The sequence below is a fragment of the Dipodomys merriami genome, unplaced genomic scaffold (genome assembly GCF_024711535.1).
Source record: "Dipodomys merriami isolate MVZ:Mamm:240054 unplaced genomic scaffold, mDipMer1.0.p SCAF_2, whole genome shotgun sequence".
Lineage (NCBI taxonomy): Eukaryota > Metazoa > Chordata > Mammalia > Rodentia > Heteromyidae > Dipodomys > Dipodomys merriami.
In genome coordinates this window covers 99,463,200-99,481,783 of record NW_027203381.1, presented here as the reverse complement: position 1 = coordinate 99,481,783, position 18,584 = coordinate 99,463,200, and the positions used below count along the sequence as shown (strand labels likewise).

Genomic DNA, 18,584 nt, shown 5'->3' with positions numbered 1-18,584 from the left:
ACCCCCTCCCTACAAACATACACAAGCCACAAATGTAAAACCATAACAGATACATTTTAGATTAATGCTTTTGAAGCATTACAATGACTCAAGAGCAATAACTGTATTTATACTTTAAATTTTAGTCAGATTTTCCTCCTACTTTATTTTCTCAAAAAAAAAAAAGATAAAGAATAATATTTATTTGCTCATCCACCATGAAATCATAACCCTCATATCATTTATGTGTATATTTTGGTGCTGTGTGCATAATCTTTGTCCAATACTGAGCATGTGAATATATAAGTTCAATTAAAAATGAAATATGTCTGTATAGTGATTGAAAAAACTGGTAATATTAATAAGATCAAATCAACTCATCTGACACATCTCAAAGTTATAAACCCTTCCTAAAGCTCTGACCAGATTTCTCTGAGGTAAATTCAAAGCTTAAGGAAAACATTGAAAAAATTATGGCAAGCACATGCCTTGATTACATAAACTATAACTAAACTAAGTGTTTAAATAGATGAACAGTTTCCTATTACTTGGAGGAAACGGAATTACTGAAGTGTCTGTGCAAGCCTATGGGAATGAAACCAATTGAAACCAACAGATAACAGGATTAGGATTATAATGAACAAAAACTATTTTATGACTGCTGTGCTTTCTATATCCGTGCTTAGATTCTCAAGGGAGAAAGTTTTCATTTTTTGATCAGAATCATGATTCTGACAAATTGTGGATTATCAGAAGCATTCTCACAAAGTCAAATATTGATTGTCATAGGACACATCAAGCAAGTAAATGTTGAGGTTGACTGACAAGTGAATCATGGAAAAGAAAATGTATCAGAGAGAGATCACAGCTTTTGTGTATTGAAACTGTGAAAATTGGAAAATGTTTTCAAGAGTAAAACATTAGGAAAATGGTAAAACCTAAAGATGGTAAAAAAAAATGTTGTAATAGAAAAATGAAACAAAAAGCATGTACCATATACAGTTTTATTTTAAAAGTAGGGTTATGTAACAATTATTAGAGTAATATTTTGTGCCTTATCTATGCCTTATATTGTTTTTGAAGACTATTCTGTGATTGATTCTTAGAATGCATAATACAAGGAACTTTATACCTGATAGTTAAGGCTTGAAATTATAATGGCTTCTATTATGATTGCATTATTTCTGGCCTTGTACAGGACAACCTGAGTGATACCTGTCAACAGCATTTCTATTGATGAAATGGATTATAACCATGTTGAAATAAAACCATTCAAGCAGAGTCTTGTTTCATAAACAGCCCTGCAAGCTGAGCAGCAATATCACAAGTATATTACTGTTATGCCTGCAGTGCTGGGCAATAACGATTTTGATGGTAATTCATGGTGTGTTTTAGGGTGTTGAAGCAATAAAATATTGATCATCAGCATGGATAGCCATTATTCAGAAGATTAGATCAATTTATGGGAGGCAGTAAGTTGTAAACCAGTGACCTTCCAAAGGCCACAGGTAATTCCAGGATAAAATCATGCTATCTCTAGAGTCCCAAAAATGAAGCTAAGTTACTAAATAATACATATTAAAATAAAAAAAAGGTCTGATTTAAAGGTACTGGCTCACTTATTTAAGGTTCATTACTCCACAATATCACATTTAAAATGTTTCTGGATTTTCATAGCATACGTGGGGATTTTAAAGTTCATAGTTACAGTTAAGAATAAATACATTTGAATCCAAATGGGGGAAAAGGCAACAAAGCCAAAGATAAATCACACCAGGAATCAGGGAGAACATGTACATTTATATAATATGCATAGTTTCTAAAAATATAAAAATAAATGAAATTTTTATTTAAAAATCTACTGCTAGATTATATTTGAAAAAATTAAAAGGAGGATGTTCAGGTTTTCTTTTTTTTTTTGTTTTTGAGTAATACAAACATTTCCCACACTATTTATTTTAGGGTAAATTTCAGTTTAATTTGGTTCATTATACAACAGGGTACTGTAAATTATAATTGCCTCATATACTTCTATTCTATATTCAAAATTAGTTACTTTTGAAAAAGAAAAAATCTCCTTAGTTCACTTATAGGAACAGTATTATAATACACAATTCATTGAGTATTCTAAAACATTATACAGTGTTTTCCTGAGCTTTCCAAATTTGGCATCATTTTGTGGGCATTTGTATTGCTTTCAGTGATGGAATGTCTTAAGTTTGCAGAGCAGAATTAAATGTAAGTAGAATTTTAAAAAGTCTAACATGGCAGAGAAATTACACTTTTCCCATTTTAGTCATTCTTAATGAAAAGAAAAAATTATTTCAAATACTGATGTGAAAGACCACAAAATTGTTTTATTAGAAAAAATGTGGTAGACTCAAAAGGAGTAAATATGCATAATTCAGTGAAAAATTTTCTAGTCTGTCAGTGTGTTTATGAATAATTTTACTACATTCCTTTCTAATTAGTTGAAACACTTTGATCTATATATGAAACTAAATATTCATGAAATATAATTGTAGAAATGTTAACTTATCGCTGCATGATACATATTTTTAAATTGCTGTGGTGAATTAAAACAATTAAGAAAAGGTGTAACTTGGTAATGAAGATATGTCTAGTGAAAAATATTTTGTCTATAATTTAGTGAAAAGTTTGCTTCCTTTTTTTTAACAAAAGAAGTATTGACATGTTATAATGAGAAAAACACAGCATTTGGAAAATAAAATGCCATCTTGAAACAATCCTCAATATTTTATGGCATATGAATGTGATATCCTTTATTAGCAAGCTGTCAAAGTAGGAGTAAAACAAGAATATGATTTGAAAAGAGAAAGTAGGGTTTTTTTAAAGAAGAAAATGATAGTAAGGTCAAATCAAGAAAATTCTGTTAATAATCTGAAACACCATGTTTGCTTGTTCATTTTCCTGGCAGAAATAAGTGTGTTCTAGAAGACTTTAAGCATTTCTTAATTACAGTGTGTAAACCATGTCAGATAAATAAACCTAAGTCAGATAAATGAAAGGTTACAGAGAAGATTCCATATTTTCATGTTCACCATGAATTTATATATAATATGTTGTCTCTTATCTGGTTTTTTTTTTTGTTTTGTAAACTAAACTCTTTCCCAACCTTTATTGCAACTGAGTGATTCTAGGAATATTAGTTAATAGTTCTAATTCATAAATATTTTTAAGTTAAATATCAATTTTCTTCCTTTTATTAGTATTAATTCAACAGAGACATACTATTAATTTGTTTTCTAAAGCATAAACTAATAATGGAAATATTTAGTAAGTCAGTGGTAATTGTAATTATGTATTATTAGAATCACTTTTAATTTTAATTTTTTTCTTAAACTTTCTCTAACACTATTTCATTCAGTTTTCTACTAATTTATCAATTATATTATTAAGGCTAGTCTAATTATGTTCAACACATAATAAATTTCATGAAATGTATATAATACCTGATATATTAAGCTTTATTTTCAATTTCCAATTGTGGAAATAAAAGTACATTATGTCAAACCAATTCCATATGTTGCTTGACCAACCAAATTTCTTCAAAATCAAAATAGACAAAGCACCCGTATAAATGTATGAACCAATTAACAGATAAATTCCTTTAGATGCAACAGTTCCAACTTACCGGTGCATTGTAGCAAGCATTTGTTTCATTATGCCTTCAATTTCTCAGGGAATTTTAAAATAATATATGTAATCACCACACTTATTTCATCTTTGTTTTTGTAAGGTCTGCCCAGGCCATGCAGGCCCTGTGAAGACACCTCCTACCTCTTGGCTAAGTTTCCCCCCAGTATCTGTTACCTAGGTAACTGGCGCACCAGGAAGCAGTCACCTCCCCTTCTGGCTAGGTTACATTCTGGGTACCTCTGGTCACATGCCTCCCATCCGACCTTAGGAGGGTCCCAGACCATGAGATCACATCTGAATCCAGTGAAGCCATAACTTTCCCCCTCCTGGCCACACCTCTTCCTGTCCCTGGCCTAGATAAGTCCTGGCCCAGGGGTTGGTTGCCCCTTTTTTGCCATGCCTCTCAACCATGTATGCTGGGGGCAGCAGGTCAGTAAATAAACTTCTTTTCCTGCCTGAAGTGTGGTGTTCTCTTCATTGGCTACCTAATGAAACCTACCTGCTTACTATATCTTACAGTTTTTTAAATGGATGACATATGTGTCTAATTAGGTATAATGGATTTCATTAAACAGGACAGAAGTGTGAAAGTCAAGTGGGCACCAGTGGTCAAACCTGTAATCCTAGCTACTTAGGAAGGTTGTGTGATATCAGGAGGATGACAGCTTGAAGTCAGTGCAAGAAGAAAAGTCTGCAACTCCATTTCCCAATCAATCAGCAAAAAGTTAAGCAAGAGGTATGGCTCAAGTGATACAGCACCAGCTAAGCAAGCAAGCCTAGCAAGGATAAGGCCCTGTATTTCTACCCTGATATCCAGAAATAATGAAAATAATAGAATAATGTATAAAATGTTAAACATTATATATATATATATATACATATATATATGACTAAGGAGAACTAATTAGCTAATGAAAATCTTTCAGTTTCATGTCATACTTTTATTTTATTTATTTATTTTATTGTAAAGATGCGGTACAGAGGGGTTACATTTACATGAGTAAGATACATTTCTCGTTGAACATTGTTACCCACTCCATTAAATTCTACAACTTTCAGTCACATATTTGTGAGTTTTAAATTATTATAAAAATCACTATTCTAGTCTAAAAAAAAGTCACAGTGCTATCAAAAGAAACCTTCATAATTGTCACACATTTTCTTTGTTTGCCCTGAAGCATTATGTCAGTTTTCGAGGAAAAATGTCTAACAGTTGTGACCTGACTTTCTTACATATTTATAAGCCAAGTTCTTCCATGTTTTGTTAAATTTGAGTTTTCATTTTGGTTTGGATTTGATGTGGATTTGTGTCATATCTTTTTGTCATAAATTTTGATTTCTTCATATACCTTTGTGATTTCTACTTAGTACTGTTTCTGATATTATACATTGAAGTTTGGTAAGCATTTTTAAAATGTGTTCACAGAATTATAATAAGATTTACTATTATTTTCACATCCATTTTCCACTGGAAACCCTATCTTTTATGGATATTTTGTCTTTCACCACTTCCTTTAGGCCAGGGAAATTCTCCAAAGTGTCAGCTCTAGTCACTGGATTCATTACCTAGACTTGAGCCCAACAAATAAAACCTTCTACTCATCTATCTGTACCTTGCTTTATTACAAATATTTTCTAGGAACACATAACAATAATGTATAATTTACAATTACACATTAAAATTATAATAGCTATTAATTATGGAGAATGATCTAGGTACTTGATAGCATGTTAGATATTTGCAATCTTTTTAATTTTCAGAACATAAGAAGATACCTCCTTTATGAAGATAAAACAAAGGAGGGAAACAAGTCAAACCTACACAATGTGTGTGTGTGTGTGTGTGTGTGTGTGTGTGTGTGTGTGTGTGTGTGTGTGTGTGTGTGTGTGTGTGTGTCTGTCTGTCTGTCTGTCTGTTATGGGGCTTAAACTTAGGCACTGTCCTTGGACTTTTTTGTTCAAGGCAGGTGTTGTACTCCTGCAAATCCACTTCTAGATTTTTGATAGTTAATGGAGATAAGAATCTCTCAGACTTAGCTTCTGGGGCTGGCTTTGAACCACTAACCGCAGAATTCAGCCTCCTGAGTAGTTAGGATTAGATGCACGAGCCACTGGAACCCACTCCATACACAAATTTCTTAAGTTCACATATTTCCAGCAGTTGGTGGGAAATCTAAGTTAGTCTGCCAATAAATCCAATGTTTTTGAGTAAAGTACTTACTTTTATATATAATTGTGGAGCCCAAAATTCCAGGCCGTGAGACCCCGAAAGGACTGGGAGTTTGGAGTGCCTTCTCCCAATACACTCTCAGTAAACTGAGAGCTTTCCTGCAAATGTCCATCATTCCTGGCTTAATGAGAACTCAGATTCCAACCGAAACTGTGTGGGAGCCCAAGGGTAGACTTAGATTTATGCAAATTATAGGCTATTTACAGTTTAGCTCTCCTTCCCATAAGAAGGTCGCATACCACTTGTATATAAAATAATGTCTCAGGTTGAAGTTTGACCTTTACTTCCTTGCACAAGACCAATAAAAACTTTGGTTAATGGAACCTTGGGATCTCTTACCCCCAGAAGGCTACAGATTCCCTGCCACTCCAAACTTCATTTGCATGGTCTGGTATTGTATCGCTCTTGGTGGTAGTGGATTAAGGAGTACACAGCAGGTTGCGACATATAATTAATACAAGTACTTGTATTATATAATTACTAAAAACTTATGAAAATATAAGAAAAATGATTTTTAAAAGGTAGAACATAAATTGAAAGGAAGATTAATTCCAAACTCGATTAATGAGATGTACATTTATCTGTGATCATTAAAAATGGATTTCTACATTCCCATTCATCTCTCCCCTACACAACCCTCCCTTACTCCTCTTATTTTTGAAGGATATACCCTGGAATTTTGACTGCATTTCCCCGCTTTGTCTCTTCATTCATCCACCCATTTCCCCTTGACCCCACCCCACCCCTTTGCAATATCTGCTTCCTGTTGTTTTACTTTGTTGAATGTTGACTTTTGAATTAGAATATTTGAGGACTCTCTTGAATCTTCCATGTTTCAGTTAATACATTTGCATACCACCCAACTTATTTACTTATGAACTTGTGATCATCTTTTGTCTCTGGGAATGACTTACTTCATTCAAGCCTTTCCATTTCTTTAGAAATGGTAAAAGATAATTCTTTCTAATGGAAGAGTAAAATTCCATTGTGTATATGTACCACATTTTGTTGCTCTGATCTTCCATTGAAGGGCATCTAGGCTGATTCCATACTTTGACTATGGTAAATAGTGCTGCAATAAACATGATTATGCTGATGGCTTTACTGTACCCTGATTTGTGACATGGATCAAGACATAGTGTATTCATAAGTTGCTTTGTTAAGTGCCAACTCCATTTTACAACTACTTAAAGAAAATAAAAATGGTTACAAATCTCATTTGTATATCTTACCTTTGTCTGTGGAGCTACTGTTATATGGATCTAAAGAACATTAGAAACTTGGCAAAATGACTTTTTCTCACCCAATCAAAATGCTCAGATTTGTTCTTCTATCCTTGTAAAGCTCCTAATTTTTAAATGTCTATAGTTTTTACATGAATTTCATATCTTGTCTCCCTTTACAAATCCTATTTTAAACATTATTTTGATGTCAAACTTCATATTTAAGATGCCAAAATTCATAGAGATAGTTATATCATACAAATACTGATGCATTGTATTTTTTAAAATATGGTTTTTTAAGGTGCACCCTGAGAAGGTGGAGCAGACTCCTCCCTCCTTTTGGTTAAGTCTCTGCTTCACCTAGGTAACTGGCACACCTGGAGGCAGTCACCTGCCCCCTCCCTGAAGTCACATCTGCATCCCATGTGGCCATACCTTCTTCCCTGCCCCTGGCCTTGATAAGTCCTAGCCCAGGTGTGGTTCAACCTTTTTTCGTCCCAGCTGCATGGGCTTCCAACTTGACCAGAGACAGCCTTCAGCTGGAAAATAAACCTTTCCCCTGCCTGAATACCATGTGCTGCTCTCTCTTTCCTCAGCTGCTGATTTAATTTACCTAACAAGTTTATTTAAACCCAGTGATATCAGCTATATATACATATATACATACATATATATGTATATACAAATATGGTTAAAGAGATAAACCACACTTCGAGAGAGTAATTATTTAAACTACTAGAAACATTCCCTTATATTAGAAAATGAAATGTAAGAAAACAAAACATAAAGAGGAAGATGTAGGAAGAACTTGATGCCACAAAATCATGAGGAGAAGGTAGGAGTCTGTGAGACAAAGCAGAGGAAGAGAAGGGGCCTGTGCCCCTCACTGTAATCCTCGTGGAACTCTTATTGCTGTCTTAATTGAAAGTCAAGCTATGAACCTACAAGGGGTGAAATATTAAAATAAAGTTGAAAGGCTATTTAGATAGAAAAATGGGCATCTGCATTGCATACCTCTATAAAATGCTTTTCACCTACTAAATATTTAGTCATTCAAGGAGATACATCACCCTTTATTTTCAGAGTGTCTATTAGTACTGACTGAAAAAATAAAAAAAAGACACCAGGATAAATCTTACTTTTATGAGGACAAAAACGTATTTGCTGTAAACTAGATATAAATAATTTAAAATTTAAAAAATCTCATCATATATATGGACCTACATTTAAATATATGAATTTATGTACATATAAACATAAGTATGCATGTATATTGTGATAGATTATATATGCATATATATAATTACTTTCAAAGTTGACATACATACTTATTTCAGAATGTTAGTTCTAGTGTGCTTACACTTTCATGACCTACATGCTTACAGCATGTTAATGCATTTGTAAAAATATTTTACTAGCAATACTAACCCATTTATTTACACAATGTGAATGCCCCAAAGGAATCCATTTTCAAAGCAATTCTCTCATGTGACATCAGGGCAGAGCCGGTGTTTATCCAACAAAGGGCACTGGCACACAGGGAGAGGACTCAAGTAATACAAGAAAGCAGAAAAAGAAAAATAAGAGCACACTAGGAATTCTAGGGAAAATAGTTGAATGAAGTAATGGCATTGTCTCAGGTAAATAGAAAGCTTTTTTCTATCATAGGCTTTCCTGACCCTCAGGCACAATTACAACAGCTGTACCATATAGACTCTATCAGTCATAATCTAAGATAGCGCCTCTTTCTATTAACCAAGCAATAGAGAAACAAAAATTACTTATACTCGTCCATATGAGGCACTCTGTTTGCTGCAATGCATTCTGATGGCTTAATTAGGTAGACCATGGCACATGGGGCTCTGCAAACCAGGTTCATCACCGGGGCCATATCACTAAGGCAGAATATACTTGAGCTCTACAGCTAGATTGCAAATACAAGTTTCTCACTGAGTGTCTTGTAGTGCACTGTGTCTGCAGGTTTGTTCTTATCTACTTATTATCTAGATTAAATAAAGTTTCACACTAGAACAACAAGGCTAACAAAGAGACACAAAATTAAAAGACAGTTGGCTATTACTCTTCTTACTAAAATCTCATCTTCACAACAAGGGCCATTAGGAAATTTCGCTATTGTTTCTTCTTATGTATTTGTGCTATTTCAAGACTTATTTCTAAGGATAGGATGTTTTATTCTTTGTAGCATAAGCACACACATACTTATATATCTACATATATGAATGTCAAATACCATAATCAAATGACAATTAAGAGATTTCTGTTTATCAGGTATACAATGGAAACTTTAAACCACACCACAACTTCACTGAGAATAAATCTTATATATATATATATATATATATATATATATATATAATATATATATATATAATATGGTATATACTAATATGTATTATGTTATATTTCTATATAACATATCATGGTTTCACAGACACTTCAACATTTATGTATGCAATATTAAATCTTATGAGTGTTCTTTTTAACTTGACTTTCTCAAAAATTACATTCCACATTCCTATTAATATCTATAAATGCCCAGTAATAAATAGTATAGATATCTGCATATATGCAGATAAGTATGCAAATAAATACTGGCAATATATATACATATATAAATATATATTTAAGGAAAATTTTGAATTTATCACCAATTTAAATTTATCTAAACACCTATGTCTACTAAAATCAATTCTAAAATTGAATGAATGCACATTGTTATAGTGTTTAATATACATTACATTCAACTACAGTGTCATATTTTGAATCAGATTTTTGACTCATCCTCCCAAGAATGAAATATTAGAGTCATTCTTAACACTCTCTCTTCTTTATTCCTTGTTTATCAATCTGACATACTTTCTTGGAATATCTGTCTCTGTCATTTCTATTGGCTGAGTCAAAATTGAGATCTTTGTAGCATTTTTCCACAACTTCTTCCTCTTATTCATTTTTCAATGGACCTTCAATGAATAATTTCTATCAAGTAAGAACTTATCTGAATAAAGGACTATTGATTGTATCAGTCAAATCTGGGATAGCACCTCTTTCTAATAAGCAAGCAACAGCAAAAATAAATTATTTATACTACGTGGTATGAGGACCTGTTTGCTCCATTGATATCAAGAACATACTTGGATACTATGCGAATGTTTTTGTAATTTTATCATAATGATCAGTTGAGTTACAAAATTAGATATGTGATTGATTCTAGTATCTTTCCTCTAATAAATGTAACTCTTAGTCTATTCTTCTACATAACTCTCATTTCTTTTCAAGGTTAGAGTTTAAGCTCATCATCATAATATAAAACACTAATAATGAAACTAATAATGAAGCACTCTTTAGGATGTACCTTTTCCTTCTATCAAATGGAATAAAGCTGTTTATTAAAAAGCTCAGACCCTTAAGCAAGAACCTTTGATTCACTTTTTATTTCACCCCTTCTACATAAGACATTTAAACCTATATAATTTTTAAATGTTTGAAATCCACACATAACTCTTCAGCACTGTATGTTTGATACTTAACCGCAGTATCTGAAGAACCTTGATGTGGGCTTTTTATAATAGAGAATAAATGTTTTATCATTCCAGATGAATAGGCCGGTTTTACCAAAAACATCTTTTATTATTTTTTTATTGTAAAGCTGATAAGCAGGGGGTTTACGTTTATATAAGTAAGAAAATGAGTACATTTGTTTTTATTCATTGCTATCCCATCTCTCATTATCTCCCACGTACCCTTCCCTACCCATACCCCCACTTACCCTTCCCTATCCATACCCCCCAACCACAAACACACAAGTTGTAAGGTTCTTAACCCACATAGTGTAAAGATGGTATCAATGTTGCATTGGTCATCCTTTGTCCCTCTGTTTCTGTGGTTCTATTTTCCTTCCACACATTGTAAATCTTACATACAAAACATATCATATAAAAAACTAAGAGAAACTAGAAAAAAATGAAAAAGAAAACCCTACATATAGGACATGGTAGGAACCTCTGATTTCCATATTTTTGAATTCATGTTAATACACTTCATTACATATGATCCTATGCACAAAGCAATTAGGTTATTGGGATCCCCTGTTAAGAATATTACAAACATATTCTAGTTCTTATAAATGAAGGATATCATGCATTTACCAAAAAAAATCTTAAAGCCCATGTTTAAGATTGTCACGCAGCAAACTCTCAGTAGTGAACTTGAAACAGTTTAGGAATATGTATATAATCCTAAAATAGGAGTAAATAAAGTTCTTAATCACAGATATATTTCAGCTTTGTGTACTCTCATAAGTCACAAAATTAGTTGAAAAAAGAAGTGCTAGATGTTTTTATTTTTGGCCAGATATTTCTGTAACATGTATATAAAGATCTCTTGATGGCCTTCTTAAAAGCAATTTAAAAAAATGGATACCAAGAAATGGAAAAATATTTTGGGGAGACCAATGGGGGAAGAAAAATGAACCCAGGAAAGAAGCATGAGCAAATGCAATTTACCTTCAATGTAAAGTACATAAAAATGAACTATAAAACTTGAGTGTAAGGATTGGGGGTGAAATGAGGAAGAATTAAACAAGTTTCAGTATACTCATAACCTGACATAGAATTGTACAAACTAGTTAATAATATAACAAACTTAAATATAAACAAAGAATGATAAAACAAAAAGTATTTGAAAAAAATAAAAATCTGCTTTTTAAAACATGTTTTTTTCATGTGAAAAGTCACATGTTATGTTTTGAAAATTCTTGAGTAATTTGTGAGTAAGAGGATCAGTAAAAGAGAGTAAACTCTGCCTCTAAAAAAGCAATCGCTATAGCTTCTAATGGTGATATATTTACCTATTTATTGTCCACAGATACTCAGCTATCAAGACTCATCATCACTTCAAAAAAATACTCCTTTGGACAAAAACCTTTGTAAAAATAGCAAACGTGAAATAATGCTTATTAAATAAAGTATTAAATAAAGTGTAAATTAAAAATATAAAAAATATATAAAGTATATAAATATAATTTAAATACTTTATTAAATAAAGTGTTACATAAAGTATAAATTATGTCACCTTGGAATTTTAGAAATTTACTTTCTATATATATGTTACATTATAAAGAGATTAAAAAATCTAATTGCTCAATTGTATCCAAGATCTGTCATATGAAAAATTAAACAGAAAAAATACAGAAATGTCCTGTCTATAAATTTCTTGAATTTTACATAAAAAGAATTATTTTAAAATTACAATTCAAGGCATGATTTAAGCTCTAACACTTAGCTCCTTGTAATTACCTTCCTGTGGGTATAATAGCAAGATACTGAACTGGTAGAGGCTGGACCAGTGGGGCAGGGAAGCAGTAAATGATTTGAGCAACTCTCACACACAAGGCTGGTTGACATGAGGCTGGGAAAAGGAAATAATCCTGTCATCACCTGAATCTCTAATGAAGGAAAGCACTGGTGTACATTCACAGAATGAAGAGGAAAAAATAAATCATATTTAACTTTAAATGGGTCGCCTGAATTTATTCAAACACAAATAATAACCATGTGGGATTTTCTTCCATGTCTTTCCTTTCTAAAATCTTTTAACATAAACCTCACATTTAACATTTCATTTAAACCAAAGACACTCTGTAAATTTTCCATTCAATTCCACCTTAGGTGAAATGTATACTTTTAAAACATGTCATTTAACACTTGTCTTTCCTAGTACTCTTGACATCTGTTGCAATTAAAGGTGACTCATTTGAAATGTTAAATGAGTATCTACCAGATTGCTCTCCATCAGTGATTAGAGAATGATGTGACACAGTCAAGATGTATCCTGCCTCAAGAGATAACCACAGCAGGTTTTAGAATATATTGTATACGTGAATTAGAGATAAGGCATCCAGACCAAAGTCTACCAGTGTTCTGCACGAAGGAGTGGACACTAAAGGCAATGACAGCAACAGCTCAGAAACAAGAGTGGTCCAATTATTCTGAAAATCTATTTCCTCATTTTTCAATATCTCTGTGCTTGTCACTAACAGAGCTTTTTTAAAAATTTAAATGACTAAACATACTGGATTCCTTAACACAACTACTTCACATAAAATATTCTAAAACATAATAGTAATTAAAAAACAAAACAAAACCCCATAACATTCAGAGAAACAAAATTAAAAAATAACAACAACTGGGTAATCCATCAACTTTGGACATCATATTTAAATATGGTATTTTAATATACCAAGTGTCTTAGCTGCTTTATTGTTGTGATAGCAAAAAAAAATCTTCATTCTGCTGATTTTCTTAATTGAGCTTTTATTTTGCATCCTAAAACAGCAGCTTTGTGACACACCTCTGCTAATAATTTACAATGTGCTAAAGATACATGCTTATACTTATTCAGAAATCTGTTACTTTCTTTTCATTTATTTGACATTTGAAATAAATGTCTCATGAAGAAGGAAATTCTTGAGAGGATGAAGAGGAAATCAGCTGAATGAAAAATGGCTTTCTTTATGTTCAAAAAGATACTGATACTTCTGATATTTAAAGCTAACCTCTTTTTCCTTTTCTAAGCTATGATAATACATTTATTTCACATTCAAAGCCACTAATGAGCTTCAGTAAGATGGAGCAACAAGAACACCAAAAGGGATCCGAATTTCAATGCTTTCAGAGAGTAATGGGAAAGAAACAAAATTCTAAAGATGATAAGCTCTTTCAGTGGATGCTCTAACCTCCCTACCCTAAAACCGCCACGTGATGGAGGTGGTTAGGAAAATAACTTCTACTCTGCAGGTGTTCCTTTTGAAAGCTAACAGCAGACTTCTTTGACAGGTAAATTACTTTGAAATAATTTTGAACTCTGTGATCTTGGGGTGGGGGTAGGGGGTGGGGAATATTGGCATCTCAGCTACAAGCATCCCATGTGGGATGTTATTTTTTTAAGATGTTTTCTCAGAAAGGGCCCATGCATCCAATCTGGATGGCACATTTTGCACTGATAAGCTATCTATTTGGTAACCAACATGGCAATGGTAGGGGAAGATATGTTCATTAATTTTAAGCCTTGTTTAGAGTTGCTTGGAAGATAATAATCATGTAATTTAAACACCAATTATTTTTAAATGCTCTGCTTCAGGTATTATATTTGTACAAAAAAATAACATTTGTTTCTTTAGTAAGCCTATACTCCACACTCTATAAACTCTATGTATACTGTACTATCCTATCCTATCCTATCCTATCCTATACTACTAAACGATAATATACTCACACAAGTATTTTTTATTCTATTAGATGGATGAAGTTGCTGAAACGTCTTCTGACAATTTTGAGGGTTTTTAAATATTGTTTTTGTAATGGTGATATACAGAGGGGTCATAGTTATATTAAGACAGATAAAGGTACATTTCTTTTTGAAAAATGCTGCACCTTCCCTTTATGTCTCCCATTTTTTCCCTTCCATCCATATCCATAAGTTGTATAGTTGGCTTTCAACATAGTGCTGCATAGTGTTTTATTTGTTTGTCCTTTGTATCACCATTTCTGTATCCTCCAAAACTGAACATGAACCAAGTTTATTGACTTCAGTTTAGCTAGTTCTACAGTTAATTGTGACTTATTTATACCTGGATTAGAATATTATCAGTAGTGGTACTTTTCAAAGTATGTTTATGTAAGAAACCTCATTAACTTAATAATTTATAAGACAACCAATTTTTACTTTCATTTGAATTTCTCACTTATTTAAAATGCATTATTTTTCTTACATTGCCACATTTTGGTATTTGGTTCTTGCACTAGTGTTTACCAATACTCAACATGGCAGTGACAATAGAAAGGCATTTAGGAAAATATTAAATCTACAAATATTTGTAACAAATTATATTTTCTATGTATATTCCTTCATATGCAAAATTCTTCAGGAGCTATACAAATCTATTTCTTTACAATTTTTTATCTTTCAGGTAAAATAGAAGTTTTCTCAACTTCTTTTCAGTTCCTTTGTATATGTTTAAAAGGACATGATAAACTTCATATAGTTTCTGACTATAATAAGTAACAATATAGTTTCTTATGATATTGACATGAATAATTTGACTAAAATGTGGTGGCATTAACTTGCATTCTTCACAAATTTACCCATTGTTTTTATTCAAGAAACAACAAAATTATATCCCAGTTAATGTGTTAATGTGTTCTATTTTTCTCTTTCATAATAATGGATTTAGTTGATTTATAGAACAGTTGAAGAAAAGCATTTCATGGAAATACTATTGTAGTATCGCTAATAAAATTACAACTTTAAGGAAACAGGTTTCTATGTTCACGCGTAATGCTATGGTAGCATCCTTTGGTACAAGATTAAGGCTTCTTGCTTCCTAGTTTTAAATATCCCCCTACCCTCTGTTCTTTATTTTTCTAAGGTGTAAAAAGTACCATGACTTTACTTTTTTCCCTCTTTGTGTGATACACAGCTTTTCCCAACTTTAATTGATCTTCCTTTTCTCTTATTTACTTGTTAATATAATCCATTTCATATATTTCAGTAACAGTGGATTTTCTCAGTTTTCCCCAGTTTTATTGGGAGTACTCTTTATTCAAGAATGATTCCTTGATTCCTTGAAGTGTGTCAGCACAGACATACACAGAAGCAGTCATTCACACAGACACATGAATTCCAAAGAAATCAAAGGTACATTTGATTTAGGATACATGCGAGGAAATTGCATTTAAAGCAAAGAAGGGATAGTGGATTAATACTGATGAAACAAAAGCATATCACTTACCTGGAATAAGCTGGGCCAGAAAGAGATGATTTTCCAGCACACTGAGGAGTGATATGATGACCAAAAAAGGAAGATGATTCCATTTCATCTTTATCCCTTCCTTGCATTACACCCAGCCAGTGATATGGATGTAGGTTACCTGGAGAGGTTAAAACAAATACAAGTTACGATATGGAATATTTTCAATAAAGCACTCTGAATCAGGGCTGGAGGAAGCAGAAACATAACATGGTATCCTGGTATGCATCAAAGCTGATAGCCCATTTTGTCTTGTGATATGATTATAACCCTAAAAAGATAACAGAATAAGACCATAGGAATATATACAGATGACTATTTTTCCCCTGGGAGAATTGATCAAATATCTGTTGAAGATGGGATATAATATAATAGTTGATAATTGGGAAATAAGGAAATACGATTGAGAATAAGGGTATGATAGACATTCAAATTAATATATACATATTCATATATATTACATTGTGAATCTATTAATTGGTATGCAATAGAGAACTATATTTACACATGAATACTCCACTGTTTTATTGATAATTTTAGCTGAGTTTTCCTGAATATATCATAGAAATGATAAATTAAAATAAGGCATATTAATGGGAAGAAATATGGACTCCTTGCAAAGCTTAATGATAATCATCAGATCAACTTACTTTAGAAGAGAGATTGTAGTTAAGTGAACAAACTAAATTGGGGAAACCTAGATTTTTGCTTTGTTTTCTTTCTGTCTCTCTCTCTCTCTTTTTTTTTTTTTTTTTTTTTTTTTTGGTTGGTCATGTGGCTTGAACTCTTGGCCTGAGCGCTGTCCCTAAGCTCTTCAGCTCAAGGCTAGCGCTTTACCACTTGACATACAGCGCCACTTCCGGTTTTCTGGTGGTTTATTGGAGATAAGAGTTTCTTGGACTTTCCTGCCCGGGCTGGCTTTGAAACGTGATCCTCAGATCTCAGCCTCCTGATTAGCTAGGATTATAGACGTGAGCCACTAGCGCCCAGCTTTGTTTTCATTTTTTAAAGAAAAAATATCTTCCTTCAGTTTCCTGGAGTTTATTTCAATAAATCGTATTTTATATGCTCAGAGACACAGAAGCATTGAGCGCTGTTGAAGAAACCTAATTTTAAACCCATACAGTAGAGTAGGAATTTATGATTAATGCTTATAAGGCATCAGCAGAAGAAGGAGTGTAAATTCAGATATGTGACATTATACGTGGACTTTGACTATAATAGTTTCAGAAGCTGGGAATAAGAAAGGATTATTAATCCATTTAACAATATATTTAATCAAACTAGATAAATCTAGTGATAGTAAAAATAATTTGTCTCAAAAGAATACTACCAATCATTTTGTGATAGTCAAAATATGCCAATATATATTCAAAACAGCATATCTATATATGTGCAAAAACTCTACAGTGTATCTGTTCAAGGCTATTTTCATTTTGTCCATTTGAACTGAACTGTGCTTTATTACTGTAGGATTAACTTTCCACTTTTGCAGAGAGCCTAATTCTCCTGCTTGCTACCTAAATTGTGTCTGAGCACAATAGCTTTAAGTCTTCCACAAGCAATTTCAAACTAGACTAGGACTTTGCCTCTTATTTACTGTGGTTTCACTATTCCATCCCTTTGTCTTTGGGTAAGTGTTTTTTATAACAGTCTTTACCTTTTTATATCATGCATATATGTTCCATTATATAATGTGCACATTATCTTTTATGGATCATCTGTGTTAAATATCAAATTATAGATTAGTCTGTCATATTAAGCCAAGCCTAGATGAAATGTTTTTTTCTTCAATCTATTCTACACAGTTTAAAATTTCTCCATTGTTATTAAGCTGTATTTCATCTTATAGTCATATTCTTTAGTGACGTATGATTGATTAATTTTTCTAGAGAAAATGTGGAAGTGTACTGCATTCTGGGAATTTCTGCTCGACTGGGTTTTGATTTGATAGTTGTCTTATCATCTTCATTCCTGCTTGGCTAAGGAGGTGCTCAGATTCTTTCTTTCTAAAATATTTGACTAAGTTGAGCAAAAAGGATCAGAGGACCATTTTGGAATAAACTTTTTACCTCTAATTTCTTAAATGTGTGTAAGTAGTTTTATTTAAACTCATGAAGTAAATGGAGCATTGCTAATGAATTAATTGGAAATTTATAACGATATTTGCTATATGTTATTAGTATATTTATTGAAATTTAGATTCTCATATGCTTTTCATAGTTTTTCCTTCTTCCTCTTACTTACTCCCACTAATCTTTTATTAAATCTCCTTCTCTGGAATGTCATGTAAATAAAACCATACTATACATAGTCTTTCAAACTCTTTCTTTCTCTTAGTACTAAGCATTTATGTTTCTTCCAGGTTTATTCATGCTTCATTCATTTCAGTGCTGAATAACTTCCCCTTGTCTGAATGCAACACTTTATGATTAGCCATTCACTCACTAAAGGACATCTTGGTTGTAACTCAGTTTTAGTAATTATAAGCAGGGCTTCTATTATTATCCATATAAAGATTTTTTAAATTTTATTTTCTTGTAAAGATGCTATGTAGGGAAGTTACATTTACATCAGTTATTGTCAGGAATTGTCACCCCCTCCTTTGTTTTTCTCCCACTATTCCTTCCCTCCCCTACTTCTCCTACTACTCCCTCCACCCAGT

General features: G+C 32.4%; 1 protein-coding gene across 4 annotated transcripts in view; it reads right to left on the bottom strand.

Moving 5' to 3' along the window:
• Robo1 (roundabout guidance receptor 1) overlaps positions 1–16,007 on the bottom strand; it is an 820,976-nt gene extending 804,969 nt beyond the window's left edge. For 2 of the 4 annotated variants that reach the window (XM_070030453.1, XM_070030457.1), the window contains exon 1: positions 15,902–16,007. In XM_070030453.1, the coding sequence (XP_069886554.1) occupies positions 15,902–15,989 (88 nt within the window). In that variant the 5' untranslated portion in view covers positions 15,990–16,007. The remainder of the gene's footprint in view (positions 1–15,901) is intronic. The other 2 variants (XM_070030452.1, XM_070030456.1) reach the window with 1 other exon arrangement.
• Between the last annotated feature and the right edge of the window lie 2,577 nt (positions 16,008–18,584).